Source organism: Rattus norvegicus, chromosome 6 (assembly GCF_036323735.1).
Source record: "Rattus norvegicus strain BN/NHsdMcwi chromosome 6, GRCr8, whole genome shotgun sequence".
Taxonomy (NCBI): Eukaryota; Metazoa; Chordata; class Mammalia; order Rodentia; family Muridae; genus Rattus; species Rattus norvegicus.
In genome coordinates, this window is record NC_086024.1 from 115,395,553 (window position 1) to 115,412,331 (window position 16,779).

Here is a 16,779-nt window from a genome sequence, read left to right on the forward strand (position 1 = left end):
GTTTTTTCAATTTTCCTGCTAAAATATGGAGTATTCTATAAAATGCTATACTTATCAATAAAATTGTGGACTAAAAACTCACAGGAGAGCACAAGATGTCCGGAAATGCTAATGTTTTGTTCAAGTAATCTTTTTAAGAAGGGAAAGTTACATATTGAACTGTTTCAAATATATTCCTTATTATTTTCCAGCAAGGCCCTCACAGGACAGTCATTCTTCATCCTTCCTGTTGTGGGGCATGTGAGGTATACATAGCTCGAACGTTCCAGTTACATAACACACCACTGATCACGTAATAAATCATATACGTGTTTGCCTACATAACAGCATGTGTGCAGGAGTATGCTCATGTTCCGACGCTCCCGTGCATGCGTGCGAGCATGCGTGGGTGCCTCCACTCTTTCGAACCAACTTCTTGGAATATTCCTTACACTTACAAAACCTAAAATACATATCTAAACCGTGTTTGCGTCACAGTCTAGATTCAGGTCCTTTTTCATGAATCCTGTGCGCAGCTTGTTAATGAAGACGGAAAATACGTGACGGTTTACTTTCAACTCATTTTGGTTTCCTTGAAGACTTTGGCGCACCTTAAGAGATTAAAATAATCTGGCACTGCTGGCTCCTTTGCCCACAAAGCTCAGGAATAAATGTTAGGCTGGTGGGTTCTCTTTTCCTCGACAGCCGAGAGTGTGTTGCAGGTGAGAGCAGGGTCTAGAAAGCTATTCAAAAACAAACAAATAGGACCCAAAAGGTAACTCTATTCTTTTATTCGAAGTTTATTAAAATATAAGAACAAGTTGTGAAACAGCACATACCGCTCAGCACCAATATTATAACACTCTTCCTGCTGATAATCCCCAAAGCTTGGCTCTTCTTTCTCTGCAACTGAGAACCACAGGTGGACACACGTGCCCTCAGTCGCACTGACTCAGCACTCTTTGCACCAGGACCCAAATGTCCTCCTTGCTAAGGAGACAGAGATGGAGAGGCAGACTCGTGTGACTACATCCAACCACAGACTGAGCAGATGACTCTTTCGTCAGTAGTTATCATTCGCACACCAGTGAGCTCCGAACATCTCGGTTTCCTCTTTTGGGTGCTGGTTACACGGGCTTGTGAGTCTGGTGGAAACATGATCCAAAAACTAAACAAAACTGGCCAACATTCCCTACCCCAAGACCTTTTGATTGCTTTGGTTATAAAGTACTAGGTACATAGGTCTTCTCATCCCCGACTCCTGACACATCGAAACCACATGGCATGGTCTGAAGCAGTCTTGAGAGAATTTTACTTATTTCCCATCCCCTTCTGTGGGTCTCTTTCATTTGTATGTTTACCTGTTGGAATTTTTTTTCTCAAGACAGATGGGGGAGGGCAGTTTGAGCCAAAATAGTGACTTCATTAAACATCTGCTGGGTCTCTGAAGTCTCAGTAAATATTAAACGAACTCCCTAGAGCCCTGGTGCTGTTGCCCGAGACAGGCAGCAAGCCCTGGCTTGCGTGAGCAGTCTTGTTTGGATATCTGTATGTGTTTGCTTTTTGCTGGTTCAGACTCACCTTGGAACAGAGCTGAGTCTGTTAAGTCTGAGACCTTGTTTCTGGTGTTATCTAGAACACAGGGTATGAAGAATAGAGCTGATGTTTGCTCACCCTAAACTCATCCACTGACATTCGGCAGCCTTCCTCTGAGCATAAAAAGTTTCATTTCAAATCTTTCCAAATATGTAAGCCCAGGCCTTGGGGCTGGGGGTTTGGGGTGGGGGCGCTAATTCCTCCCCGTTAGCAGCTTCCCAGTTCATGCAGCTGCAGATCCTTCCTTTCCTAAAGGGACTGGACAGTCCCAAGACACTACTGTCATCTAGCAGCAAGTGATCCTTTGTGTCCACTCTGAAAGTCCATAAAGAGAAGGTTTGGCTTCTACATTTAAGGCAATGGCAGAAGTTGGAGTATAACTCAAAATACTTGGGTTCTGTTTTGAAGCTGTGTCATAAAGGACGCTCCTGGAATTAAAAAGACTCACAATCAATTTCCACTAAGAAAAACGACATTGGGCGTGTCCTGACAAGCTGAAGCGCTGGCCTAAGTCTTCCTTTATCCTCCAGTGGGACAGAAATCAGCCTAATTTTCCCCTCTGCAGTGGCCAAGGGATTCTAATTAAACTTGTTTTCCAAACCATCAGTCAGAGGTCAGGTGGAACTAATGTCCAGGTTGATCCTCTTACCATGTACATACACAGTGGGAAGCCTGGTACATCAGCAAATCCCTCTGGCTGTGGTTGGAGGCTATAGGGCATGCCAAGGGCAGCTTGTACCCACCTGAGAATTCTACGAACAGCATCAATATTATCCCCCAACTATCCCCCACCTTCCCCTCCAGTAGTTTGGGTGAGGCAGTCCCCACCTGTGACCTCACCCCATTTTATGAATTTTATTCCAAGTCCCAAATAGTCAAATACATTCAGGTAAAGGGATCAACGGGTGTCTATTGATTATTAGAAAAACTGAACTAAGTTAAAAGACCACTTAGAAGCTGATATTACCAAAAATCCGGGGATACAATCTATGGATGCCACAGGAGCAGAGATCTAAAGCATGAATGAAGCTAACACGTGTGTTAAACAACTGGCACTTTGGCAACACAGAGCAAGAACAATGACTGACTTGCCTCCACAGAGGTCCCCTTAATCCGTTCAAAATACGTCTCCATTTGCTGGACAGGCACTTCCTTCATGCTCACTCGAAAAGAGTCATTGCCCGGATGACTTCCTCTACCCGACAAACTAAAGAGAGTTCTGAATAGGTCTAAGATGTCTTTCAAACACTTAGTGCTTAGGAAGTCCAGGTGCTATGCTAAGTTCTGAGAAATTATTTCAATAGTAGATGGATGGGCCAATTCAGTTTGAAAGTATAAAGTGATATCCCCATGTAAACATATCCTATGGGGGGAAATCTTTATGTTCCAAGAAAAATAACTCCAAGAGGAGTGTGTGTGTGTGTGTGTGTGTGTGTGTGTGTGTGTGTGTGTGTGTGTCCTTGTGAGAATATATATACACATATTTGTGTTTCCTTGGGAGATTTACAACTATAACTCTTCAAAGGAATATACATTATGAGAGGCATGTTAGGTGGGTGGGTACCGACAGCCTAATAGGGATCTCTGAGCACAATAGCTGAGCATTGATCTTTTTTTCCCTCGTCTCTGAATGAATGACTTCTTGTTCATTTTATAAAAGGCACATTATAGGAATTCATAGACGTTTACATTGAGATAAATAGGTTATATAACTAGAGGCTTATCATTACCTGGGAGACCAACCCATTCTATACAGTGTAAGATTCCTGAGCTCTGCTAGTCACTTTCTTCCTGGACCCTTCAACGGTTTTTTTCCAGTGTTTCCGCCATGCTCTGCTGAACATGTCTGTGTCCCTGACGGTCAGCCTACATCGGTGTACATTTGCTTCCTCCCCTTCCTTCGTCCACTGGCCTATCCTCCAGAAGGCAAATGGTACGCGCACATTACCTTCTCTTTCTTTAAAAATGTAACACAGCTGGACGACTTTTTCCCATTATCCCCTTTCCCCAGACAACTAGCATGGCGTTAGCCAAAAACTCATCCCCCCACCCACTCTCTGACATTCCGCTTCACTGTCGCACGTGGAAACCGAAGGGGACACTTGAGGATGACGATGTGGGTGTGGAGCGGCCAATTTTTCATTTTGCTTCTCTAGGGAGCTGCATCAATCTCAACACCATTTTGAAGATGAAGATGAATGAGGGATCACTCCTGGGCCTCGACTGAAGGCCTTAACACTTGAGGAACCTGGAGTAATCTATCTTCAATATGATTTTACAAAAGCTCATTAGCACCGTTGCAATTTAGAAGTTTGCTTTCCTTGTGGGTGTCTCTCTTACAGACTTTAACACACTGGAGATCTTAGATGCTGCCAAAAATATTAGCCACAATGCTGCGTCCGTAACTAAACAATACGTGGGCTAGCGATCTGTCTTATTCCTTGCTCCCAGTCTTAAAAACAAGACTCTTATTTTCTTATTTAAAAGATTCTTATTTAAAAACAACACTTCCTATTTTCTCATTTGGGACAGATATTTTAATAACTTACTTTTAATTTTTGATTGTCTTTTCCAAACTAGTTCAACGGTGTGGTTCAATCATTGAGTGGAATAGACATAAAGTCCTTGATTTGGCATGTAAGCATAGCCATATGTTGAGATCTTCATGTCTTTGAGTTTAAAAAATAATTATAATACATCGATTGATCTGTTGGTGTGTTTTGGTTTTGGGTTTTTTGGGGTTTTTTTGGGTGTTTTTCTTTTTCTGAGGTTGTGATCTTTAGGTATTGCTTGTGGATACAGCTGTGCTGCTTGTATTTTAAGAGAAATGTATCAAACTTCAACTAATGGGTTAATCTCAGTTGAAGTAAAAAAAAAAAAAAGTCCAAATTCAAATGTCAATGGAAATTCCATTTTACCAAATTCCTGTGGTACCAAGAGTAAGCTTGTGTAAGCCCTCAAAACTATGGGTAGAGATTATCTGAGTAAATTGCTCTCATGTTTATGTAAAGAAATCTCTTAGCATTAGAATTCTTCTGCAGGAGGCGAGGGCAGAGACTGCACAGCTAAGGTACCTGCCTCTTACACCCTTCACACAGCACCCAGAGAAAACAATGCTACAGAGGTGTGGAGCATTGTAACTAGGAATTCAGCAGGAAAAACCCAGCAGCACAAGAAGCCCCGGATTTTCTCTCAATGGGTGTTACCCACAGAAATAGGTATATCACAATTAGTCCCACAACGTACTTCTCTCCACATTAAAAGTGTCCGCCTGTTTTTATCTTTTCCATTGCCCACTTCCTTTCAGTCTGGGAGTATTGCTACCCATCTACTTCTCATCATGTGCATCCCCCTACGCTGTTTTTAGTTAACACCTTTGTTCCCCCGCGCTGTGTGCATGCTTCAATGCTGATGCAGTCGTACAGCTCTCATTACCTACAGCTTCCAGATAAAGCACTATGCAATTTCCTCATCGTTCTGCTTCCTCTGTCTTTGCTTATCAATTCTTTCTCCATCTGCCATATTTCTGTGGTCATCTCAACCCTCCAGGTTGGGGCCATTCTTGGTATTCACATGCATACTCGGGGCTAGAGGACTAACACAGGACATTGCTTGGCTAGAACTAACACTTCAGTCCTAACTGCATGACATGGCTTCCAGATCACATTATAAGTATGTATTTGGGGGGACTTTCCAGTTGGGTTTACTTCTGGTGACTAAAGCTGACTGAGACAATACACTTAATCAGATCATAGGTAGTAGCTCCCTTAACAATAGGTTTTCTGGGAACTTTTGTCCTCTAGTCCCAGAGCACACATAGGGCAGCATCACTTCTTTCACAAGCGAGAATGAACAAGGCTGCAACGGGGTTTCTGGCCCTCCATTTTGGACCAGTTAGCTCTGAAAGTAGGTAACAGGGCTGCTGTTTAACCAGATGCCGTTTGTGTACTAAAGGAAGTACTGAGATGTTAAAGAGGTTCAAGATCTTCTGACAGGTATGACCCGTCTTTCAGTGAGGCGATGGGATTCCGTTGAAATAATAGATTCAGTTCAGTTCTCAACTTTTACACATTCTTTTAAAATAATAAACTCTATTACAATCACACTTTTATCCAGCTAATCTAGAATTCATCTCTTGCTGAAATTCTTCTCCAGCCAACTTCGGACTTCTTGCAGGTTATAGCTGAAGGGGCCCTTCCCTCCTAAGTAAGCAATTTTCCGTCTCTGCACGATGCACACACGTTCAAAGGCTACCCCATAAGCTACGTTGGCATTATTGTCCATGCGGTCAGCCACAACTTGACACTGGGGCGGCAAGGAGAAACGCTCCAGGAGCTGGTGGGCTGCAGCACATCGGTCCTCTTGGTTCCGGTGCTTCTTAACCTCAAAAGACATAGAGGAGTCCCCAGGCACTGCCCAGCCATCTGAAGGGTGAGCCTCATCAATGTATACCAACAGGAAGTCAGCCACCGAGGAGAACTCTTCCACCAACTGGCGGAAGGCTGGCAGTTGCCTAGTAAAAGGTGGTCAGGTCGCTGAACCAAAGTTGACCACCAGTGGGCGCTCTGCACTGGCAAAGTCAAGAAGGTGGCATTCAGCCCCATCCGCCGTCTTCTCTGAGGCACAATTGTTACCTGCTTCAGGATTGGACACGTGCACCACACTGGAATTGGGAGCATCTTCACCCAATTTAACCTGATAGTGAGAAAAAAAGAAAGATAAAAGAATGACCACACAAACATACTGCTGCTGCAATTTACTGTAAATATAATGGGAAGGGTGTGTGTGTGTGTGTGTGTGTGTCTGTGTGTGTGTGTGTGTGTAATGTATATTTATGAGTAAAAACTAGTCGTATCAGGCAACATAAAGGATGGTCAAAAGAAAATAAGTCTTTCATTCTGAATATTCATCAGAGGCAATTTTTTCCCATCTCTGAAGATACCATAGTTAGCTATTTTCATAAATAAATTGATTCTGGTAATTTTTTTTTTTGCTATTCTCACTTTTCTGCCAATGCTTAGCAAGCATTATAGAATGAATGATTAATTGATCATTTTAAAAGTTAAAACTAAATGGTTCACTTTAAGACAAATTATCTTGTTTTTGAAATAGAATGTCTCTTTCTGAATTCTAAAAGACTCACGAAAGACTGGAGTTTTCACACACGAGCTTAATTTATTTTTGCTTTTCCTTCTTTTAAATAATAACTTCATTTCTTTCTTTCTTCATTTATTTTCTATCTCTCTGTAGTGTGTGTGTGTGTGTGTGTGTGTGTGTGTGTCATAACACTTGTGGCAGAGGACAACTTGTTGCAGTCAGGTCTCTCCTTCCACCATGTGGCTCCTTGAAATTCAAACTCAGCTCATCAGACTTGGCAGCGAACATTACACAGGGCACCATTTCACCAACCCAATCGAAGTTCTTTAATCTCAAACAATGGACTAGGATACAAGTGGGTTCTGTGTCTGGGCAGAGCTGGACAATCTATAATCCATTATTTTTAAGTATGACTCCTCTCACTTGCTCTGGTCAGTGCTTTCCCATCTGGAAAAGGCTGGTAATCGTGACTGCTTTCCTTATGTGGCTCCTTGAGAGTTAGATAAGGACAGGGACTCTACACATGACAGTGTATAGATAAGAGCTGTCACTGTCAGGCATTACCCCACTGCGTAAGGCACACTACCGCTCCTCTGGAGAAATTCTATGTTCATGGTTTAAAATAAAATGGGCAAATTGTTCTGTGCAAAAGAGATTTATGCTCTGTGAAGAGATTTATGTGAAGAGATCTTCTGCATGGTGCGACCCCTCCAGGTTCCTGTGGCTACTGCTTACATTATGCATGCTGTAGCTTTAACCTCAAAACTGCCTCTAAAAATCAGACAAGAAATTTCTCTCTTGGGGTATTTGGGGTTTTCCCCTCACTGTTATCTAGGAAGACCCAAACAAACCATGGACTTTCCTACCATATACGTGATTAACAACCTTCCCAAGACAGTAAGTATTCAAATACAAGGCATGTTGACTAAAATTGTTCCATGCACCCCCTCGGCACATGGGTTAAATAGCTAAATGTAGAATTCTGAAAGTTAGGAGCCTTTGGGTCTGTAAATTGATAATAAAAGACAGGCAACAAAAAAGAGCCAATTACTTCATTCTGAATTAACACAATTGGATTTCCCTCTAGGATGGTTTAATCAAAGCTAATACCATTAGGGACAGCTTACAACAGTACAATTGATTTTTATACACTACCCTTAATATTACAAAACTCTTCTGACTGGATCGACTTCCTTCTCTCATATAAATAGTCACATATAAAACTGCTGTTAATTGAAGCTACTTAAAAGTGAATCACAGGAGAGCAGTGCGGACACTGATGTAAAGCACTCAATGGGCTTCATTCAGGCGCTTTAGTGTTACAACATAGCTATTTTAACTTTGAGAAAGAATCAAAGCTCCTTTTGTACCTTCTCAAAACATTTTGCAGGGCAGGTGTGAAATAGATACTATTCATTGTCCAAAAGTAATCTTAAAATCACGAACTTCCTTCTTAGATGTGATTTAAATAATATATTTTGATTCAGTAACAACCAGGAAGTAAGTTACTTACATGAATCATCTTAGCCATTTTACAATCAACAATAGATAGAGAAATATCATAATTTGCCTATGGCCAGATAATCTCATTGTTAACTCCACTAGTCTTTGAAGTGCTAAACTACACATTAAACTTAAAGGCACACATTTGAAGCATGTCATGAACCTTAAAGTCTTGGTGTCTCTAGATACACTTCCCAAATCAGGATCTGACTCCCCTCTGATAGCACAATGTCTCCAGGACTGCTTTGAACAATATTGGTTGTACAGTTCTCCTCAACAGCCAGTTACAAGAAGCTCTAGATGCATTCTGAGGAGTGTGTTGTAGAGACTTCTTGTGAGGTCATAAACCCACGGAGGGAAATTCATCTCTGCACTGCATCCCAGTGAAATAATCCACCTGTAATATGGAGTCATCATCGAACCCTTTTAACAACTGTGTGGTCTTGATGAACAGGCCGGTGTCTCCCTGGCTCTCACCCAAACAGACCTTTTGATCCTTGTGTTCTTCTTGACTATTCACCTGAACGATCTGATGTTTTGGTTACAGGTGATCTCTTGTTACCTGCAGTTAATTTCCTCAGAATGTTTAAATGCATGTGACTTCTTAGAGACCATGGGCAGTTGTGTCACAACTCTTTGCAAAACAATGAAATTTTATGTTCCAGATTACCTTGGAAAAATGGAGGACAAGTCTCACCCACTCTAAATGTAAAACTTGAGGGAGCTGACAAACTCATAATGCTCCTGGTTAGTCTGGGAAGGGTACATTTTAAAAGCTTTGCTGAGTAAATTGCTGAATACATGCTGGTTGATATAATCCTGGGTCAAGGAAGACTTTTACACCGAATAGCAACCTTGACCTGCAGTGAATGTAGTCATAGTCAGGCGATGGACAAACTCACTAAAGCATACAGAGTCAGAAGTGGAAAACTTGCCCTTTCCCCAGAGACCTACTGTAGGCAAAACTAAAGTCATTTATTTATTCTTAATCATTTCAGCTAACCAGCAAATAAAAGAAATGCGGCCAATCTTCTTTACTTTGTTTTGCAGCTGTGAAATCCCGGTAAACACTAAGAAGTCATATATGACTGCCTTGTACATGAAGGTTCCAGAGAAAATACAGGCAAGATTAATGCTACTAGTAATGTGCTGGGCACTTGGCTAGCATCCATAAACCCATGGGTTTGAATCCCAGCACTGCAAAATAAACACACACACACACACACACACACACACGGAGAGATAGAGAGACAAAGAGACAGACAGGGTAACAGAGAGACTCACACCTATGACATGCAAGCCCAAGTGTGAGTAGACCAGCAATCAGTCTTTATTAGCTTCATAAAACTAATCATAAATTCACTATCTTTTCTAAAAGCTGATAAGTGATAAATTGACTAAAACAAAAAAAAATAGACTTAATCTTAAAAACGAAAACTTTTAAAAACCCATTTCTGTTCGTTACCACTCTCTGGCCAATAACTATGAAAATGAAATTTCCATTAGATTAGGATTCCCAATGGAGAATTTCTTGATTTGCTTGGTTAGAAATCCTGCTGAGATGGGATGGGAGAAACCCCACTGTCTTCACAATGGAAGACAGGAGCAAAGTATTCCCTGACACAGAGCCAAAATAATGAAGAAAATAAAGTTGGCCCCATAATAACATCAAGGCTTCAGGAAAGACACTCAACAAAAATAAGTCATCCCCTGGGACTTCCAAACTTTGTTTTAATTTCCCACAGTGGCACAGAAAGTCTCCTGGCCACAAGTTACCTATCATCTTAATTTCTGCTTCTTAGAGGGTTGTGTTTGGTTTTTGTCCTTAATGAGACATATTTGCCAAAGAGGCATTCAAAAGGCATTTTTTGCTCTTGCGGAAGAGTAATTAGGTCGGTACCTCTTTCCCTGCCAGCATCAGCCGCCTAAAGAGAATCCTGCCTAGTATTTAATGCCCAAACACAAGAAGCATCATTTCCACTAATTGGTCCTGAAGTTCCGATGTTCCCAAAGGGTCTTTTTATTTTGCAAGGATCAGAAAGGACACACGTAAGATGTGATAGCGTCACCAGTGACCTTCATCGCTCTCATCTGCACTATTACGGTCATCCTTTCTTAAATTTTTTTTTCAGTGGACAGGAACACAATGCCAGCTAAGGGAGTGAGGAAGGCTTTTGCAAGCTTACTGCTTGATGACGTCTCTGGGCCAAGTTCAAAGGTCACAGCAGACACATTTGTAAACATGAGAAAAAAAGCATAAATGTGTACCATATACAGGAATTTGCTTCTCTTGACGTGTCCCTCTTAGGGACAGCGTTGAGCACTCAGGAAAAAGGCTAGCTCTGGAAAATGCTGACCCAAGGGAAGCACGGAACCATTCATCAAGTGAACTGGAAATACAGTATATACTGCTAACCTTGTTTTTGTTTATTTCCTTTCCACAGCCTAAGAGGAGCTTTGGAATAACATATCACACACTCTCATGATGAGTAGTGAAACAAACTATGAAAATGGGGGATGGGCATGCAGCAGAATATTTACACAAACGTTTTCGTCATTGAAAGCTCTGGAAATGGCCTTATTAACTCTCAGGAAGTTTCCAATGCTTTAACATAACGATCAGGCTACACCAACATCCTTAGAAACGTGGCCAAACAATCATTAGGCAGAGCTTGAACCATCCCCATTCAGATGGGCCAAATAAATCAGGCTGGAAGAACAGACTGCCTACTCCGTCCTCTGGGTTAAGTTCCCTTTTTTTGGTTATTCTCTTTTTGACTTGCACCTTGAGAATGAAGCTCAAAGCCCTATCATTTCGCTGTGTTTTATCCAAATGACAGGCAAGCTCTGGCTGTGGCCTTCTTCTCTCTTTAAAGAGCCACTTTTCACTGCAGAAGCCCAGTGTCAAAAGGCTTGAGGTGAATAAAGAGGAGAGGAATGTTAAAGAGACCCTTTCAAAACCAAAATTATATGTTCCAATGAGCATGGTTTCTGTGCCACCGAAACATTAGCTATGCAGAAATGAGCCTGCTTGTCAGTGTCTATACTGTCTGCTTACTTTTACACTTCATTTAGGAGCCAGGCTCCAAGAGAGGACAGCTTGCTTACTGGTTGCATTTCTAAGTCTTTGAGTACCAGCACAAGGGTACTGTGTTCACAAGCAAAGACACTAAGGAAACTTAAATAACAAATAGTTGTTACTAGCTTCAACCCTTCTACCAGTTTTTCTTTCAATCCAAAATGCACAAAGATCTCCTGAACATGTGACCTTTGACTACTTCTTTATGAAATTAATTTTAAATCACTTTTAAGTTTCCAGTGCAGTTTTTATTAGTAATATTTCATTCCAATCTTCTTTTTCCCCCCCTCACTCCACCTCTGGCCTATGTCACCTCCTCTGTGGATAAATACAGCACCTCTAAATATCCCCCCAAATACAATAGCTGACATTCACTAAACAAGACAGTTGGGAGAACTGAAAGATCCGTCTATTTGAATCCCATGTAGACACACCCCTTGTCCTGGACAAATCTGCTTCCGGAGTTGCAGTTGCCCAATAATGCAAGTCAAGATTGTGAAATCCCAAGATGCAGTGTCAGACAGGACTGCCTCTGGCATCTCCGGAAACAGTCACACCTAAAGACAGCAGGCCACAACTGACACAGCATTCGGCAAATGACTCAACCTGTTTGAGAGGCTCTGGGTGAGTTTCTGAGACTACCACCTCCACCATGACGCCAGCCATACTTAAAGAGAGAAGAGGACAGAATTAAGCACACATTGTACTCTTGGTGTTTCCATATATCTCACACCCAGCCCAGCCTTGTTCTTGTTTTCCTGAGGCTTCTTTTGCACATAGTATTAAATACAATAATATTTATACTATTGTACAAATCATTAAAAGCAAGCATAATACCATAACCCACGAACTTGGTCGCTAATCAAATCAGCAGACAGAGACAAAGAAATAGAAAAGAGGAATACACAAACCATATGCCAAAAGTAAAAGCAAATCACTCAATTCCCACGAACACAAATAACAACATATGACAACACAATGGAACACTATACACTAGTGAAAAAAGATATAACGAAGTTTATTATAGGGACATTGTCTTGCCTTTTCCATTTCTACTTCAATCATCTGCTTGATGAACAAAACAACCTCACTTAATGTTTGTGGGAGCATTTGTAGGCTTCAAAGTTGATGTGGAAGTAATATTTATGCTCTGTACATATGCATGGGGGTAAAAATTCTTCAAAAGACTCTTGAAATTATTCTAAGCGAACATCCATCATCTTTCAACACTCAGGCTTTTAATATACTCAGATCAAGCCCCTAACATTCCATATTATCTAAGACATAGATGCAGTTGAGGGGATTGACTAATCAATGGTATTTTAATATGCAGGTACAACACCCCACTCCTCTAAACTCCTGACCCCTAAAGCATACATACAAATGTCACATCCTGGGTGTACATCTGTGGAGATGGTAGGATCTCTTGGTACCTCCATGGCTATACATTTTACCTCTACATGTATGATATAACTGAGCTTTAAATTCGGAGCCTCCAGGCATCCATCCCTCTCCTGATGAGGGCATTCCTTGCTAAGAAGAGGCTTGACCTTTGACACTCCCTCCACAGAGCATGAAGGGACCTTCTTTAGGTTATCCGCAATAATGATGTCATGGGTCACACTGCAGTCTCTGTTCACAAAAGGCATTTTTCCCTCCTCAACACTCACTTTCCAGTGAAACACCCTGCCCTGGATTCTTCATTTTTATTTCCCTGGCACCTGGATTTAGTTTGCCACTGTTTACGAGGGAAGGACTCCTTTCCTTCCTCCTCTGCTATTCTGAGTTCCCGTCATGATGCCTACCACTCCACCTGCCTCAGAAGCAGTGCTCGGTTGAACATCTGGCTTCACTATTCCTTCCAAACTCCCTTCTCTGACAAGCTCTATCGGGACTGCTAAGGAACATATTTCCTCTTGTTATAGAAACTTTTTTGCCCAAATGCATCTATTTCTTCCTAATACCCAGGATGCTTCAGGAACCTAAGGGAGGGAGGACCACACAAAAGTCTCATTCCACTTTGCCCTGACAGAGATGATTTGAAAATGTTCCCCTAAACGTGTCCCAGCATCAGAAAGGCTGGAACACCAGAAGTTTTCCCATCCATACATCAATCACTCACCCTAGTGTTTCAAAAGCTGATGGGAATACACCTTCCCCAGGTGAGGGAGGTGCTCTAGTGTCCAAGGCCTGACATTGGAATGCACTGTAGACCCCACCACTTCTTTGTACAGGAATCTATTTGTAGATTCAGTTTCACATGCAAAGTCTGGATTTCTGATAGCCTATTCCTAGATCTTTCTTTTGCAAACTGATACTTAGTAACAAGGAATCCACAAATCCCAACTAAGTAGGTGGCCACCCTCAGCTTGCTTTCATTTGTTTTTTACCTCCCTAAGAAATGAAGGGGCTACAGTGAGGTCACAGCAGCCGTCGTCGTCGTCGTCGTCATCATCATCATCATCATCATCATCATCATCATCATCATCACCACCACCATCATCATCATCATCACCACCACCACCACCATCACCCAACTCTGACCATTTCAGCATAAAGAAAACACTATTCAAGCCTTCCAACTACATATCACACAGCCTCCTGTAAAGCAGAGCAGCAGAAGCCAGCTCATGTCAAGGGCAGAACAAATGCAGCAAGTTCCAAGCCACTCCCCACTCCCCACCCCACCCCGGCCCAAATTCTGATTTTTACTTAGAGTTATCTTATCCCAGCACAAAACCCTTAAACTGCCAATTCAGTGCAAAGTAACAACAGCCTTCATTAAAGACTCCTGCTGAAGTCACTCAGAGTCCCTGGGGCTCAATATCTGTCACTCCCAAATCTAACCTGTGTAACAGGTGCCCCGAGTGGCACTGGGACTCCCTTGAACGTAAGTAATCACTTGAGAGGCCACCCCAGATCGGATTCCCCATGGCCAGCAGCCTCACATCTTCCAGCCCCCTGGTTCTGCGACCCAGGAGAAGCTCAGCAGATGAAGCTCACCTGTTTGTAGGCGTCTAGGAGAAAGCTGTTCCAGACACAGCGTAGTCCTTCTGAGGTCAGCATGCGCCTCCACTCTCCGCGAGTGGACTTGGAGCGGCTGAGAAGCAGCGCCACGTGCTTGAGCAGAATGACCGAGTCATAGAGCGCCAGGAAGAGGCAGTTGGAGAAAAAGACTGGCAGAATCTGAAGAGTGATCAGCAAGTCTACGCTGAGGAGTCCCATCTTCTTTACCTCCTCAGTCAGTCTCCTGTGCACTCTGCTTCCCCGGTCACCCCCTTTTTGCAAAGGAAGGTGGTGGTAGAGAAGTGGGGGACCAAGGGGAAGGTTGGGAGTGGGGGTGGGGGGTGAGGGAGAGGGAGAAAAGCTAAATTAGAAGGGATCCCAACTTGTCTCTTCTTTGAAAGAAGCAGAAATGGAAAGACCAAGTTCAGTCTCTGCAGCCCAGCAGTTGGAGTGGACCCATCAATTCATTCAATTCCGAGATGCATTTTTTTTCCAGGATTTAAGATGGTTAAAAAAAAAAAACAAAACACCACCACTCCCAGCAACAACAACAACAAAACAACAACAACAACAACAACAACACCCTGGCGTGCCAGTCCCTAATCCAGTTTACCCCTGTCAGAGTCCGTTAAAGACAGGAAGTTCTACTTTCATTTCCAGGCACCTATGAGACTGCAGAGATGGTAAAAATTTCTTTTAGCTTTTCATGTTCCTTTAAACGCAGTCTGGCTTCTTACACTGCCAATTTCTTAACTGTGCTGTAAGCGCAAGGGTTGTTTGGGTTTTTTTTTTTTTTTCTTTCTGTCTTTACTCCGTTGTAAACATACTTTCTCTTCTCCTCCTCCCAGCCTGTCTCCCTCTGCCTGCCCTTTCTCCAGGTTCTCCAGGAGCGGCTGTCCTCTGCCCCCTCCCTCTGCCTTTTTCCTCTTTGCTATCTTCTGCCTCCTCCGCTGCAGAGTGCTTCTCTCTGCAGCCCAGTGAGTCTCCCTGAAGCCTTTTATACATTCCCTGGCTAATTGCTGCAATAGAGAAATGAAAGCCTAATCTTGCTAAAGATCTTGACGTCATTGAGAAAGAGGGCTTTACTTTGGCCAGGAGTGCAGTGAGCAGAAAAGCAAAACTCTACCACTCTTTTTTTTTTTTTTAAGAAGGGGTGGGGGAGACAGACAGTGGGATTTTGCTTTGTGCTTTAAAGGGAGAGAAAGAAAAAGAAAGTTACCTTTGACAAGTCTCAAAATGCTTCCAAACTTAAAGAAAAGTAATTTGTAGATTAATATGTTAACACTTTCCTCTGATTATCATTTTTATTAACTTAGGAGTTTTGGCAAGAAAGATTCCTGGCAGGCAGGTAGAAAACTGAAAGATGCTCTTCGCTCCATTTAAAAAAAAAAAAACAAACAAAAAAAAAAAAACAATGCTCCCATGTGAGCTTTGCACCTTTACACTGTGATCTTTTTTTCCACCAGATTTAATTTCTGGGTGTTACGAATATATTTTTAGTAATGATCTTATCTAAGGTAATAGAAAGTGAGTTTTGAGTTGGAAAAGTTATAAACTATTTGAGACCACCACAGTATATCTTTAAAGATTATTCCCAAACCGAATACAAGTGTTAATTTTGGTTTTACTAAAGCTTCAACATCATGATGATGATGATGGTGATGGTGATGATGATGGTGATGGTGATGGTGATGATGATGATGATGATGATGATGATGATGATGATGATAACAACAATAGCTAACCTCTCAGCCATGGAAGAAGCTGAGTGACCAAATCTTTCAGTGTCATTTTCCTACAACACTGATAAAACAATATTTCCATTCGTTGGCATTTAGATCCCAGGAGGCTGAGAAATTGATTATTTATGAGACCTTTTAAATTCAGCCCTTCCACTAATAGGATAGAAGGTTTAGGGAACCATTTCATTTGCTTGATAATAAAAGTTAAAAGGAAAAAAGGGGGGACTATAGGTGTTTGGGGGGCTATAGGTGTTTGGGGGGTTATAGGTGTTTGGGGCTATAGGTGTTTGGGGCTATAGGTGGTTAGGCATAGAAACAAACCAAAAACTGGCAGCAGGTGCCCCTTGGGTCTCAGCAGACTCCCTTACCTTTTAGTTATTTAAACAGATACAGCTTGACAGCAACTCTCCACCCCTATCTCCTCCTACTTTTCCTCCCTCTCTTACCTAACAGATCACTGCTAGGAGTGACATTTTTCTGAGAGTACTAGTGGCAATTATAGGCACTGGAGTGGAGGCATACATTTAAACTAAAAGTCAGTTCATTGAGTTTTCTATGTGTACAGAGCTCCCATCAAGCACGAGTTAAGCTGTAGATGCAAACAGGTGGTCAGTCTATTGCTCTCTATATCTTGCCCCCCCCCCACTCCATATTGACAGGACTGTAAAGCTAGGCAGAGGCCATCTTTTGCAGGGAGCGTTGGCTGATATCTGCAAGGGATGTATTTTGTTCAGCTGGTAGGGATGCTCTTGAAAATTAGTCCAAAGAAAGGGTAAG

The 16,779-nt window shown here is 42.2% G+C and overlaps 1 protein-coding gene across 1 annotated transcript; it reads right to left on the bottom strand.

Annotated features, from left to right (window-relative positions):
* Window positions 1–755: 755 nt before the first annotated feature.
* Dio2 (iodothyronine deiodinase 2) lies at window positions 756–15,042 on the bottom strand. Its single transcript, NM_031720.5, has 2 exons — window positions 14,258–15,042; window positions 756–6,270 (listed from the first exon to the last, which is right to left on the bottom strand). Exons 1-2 carry the CDS (start codon window positions 14,477–14,479, stop codon window positions 5,704–5,706), a joined length of 789 nt encoding a protein of 262 aa, NP_113908.4. The 5' UTR covers window positions 14,480–15,042; the 3' UTR covers window positions 756–5,703.
* Between the last annotated feature and the right edge of the window lie 1,737 nt (window positions 15,043–16,779).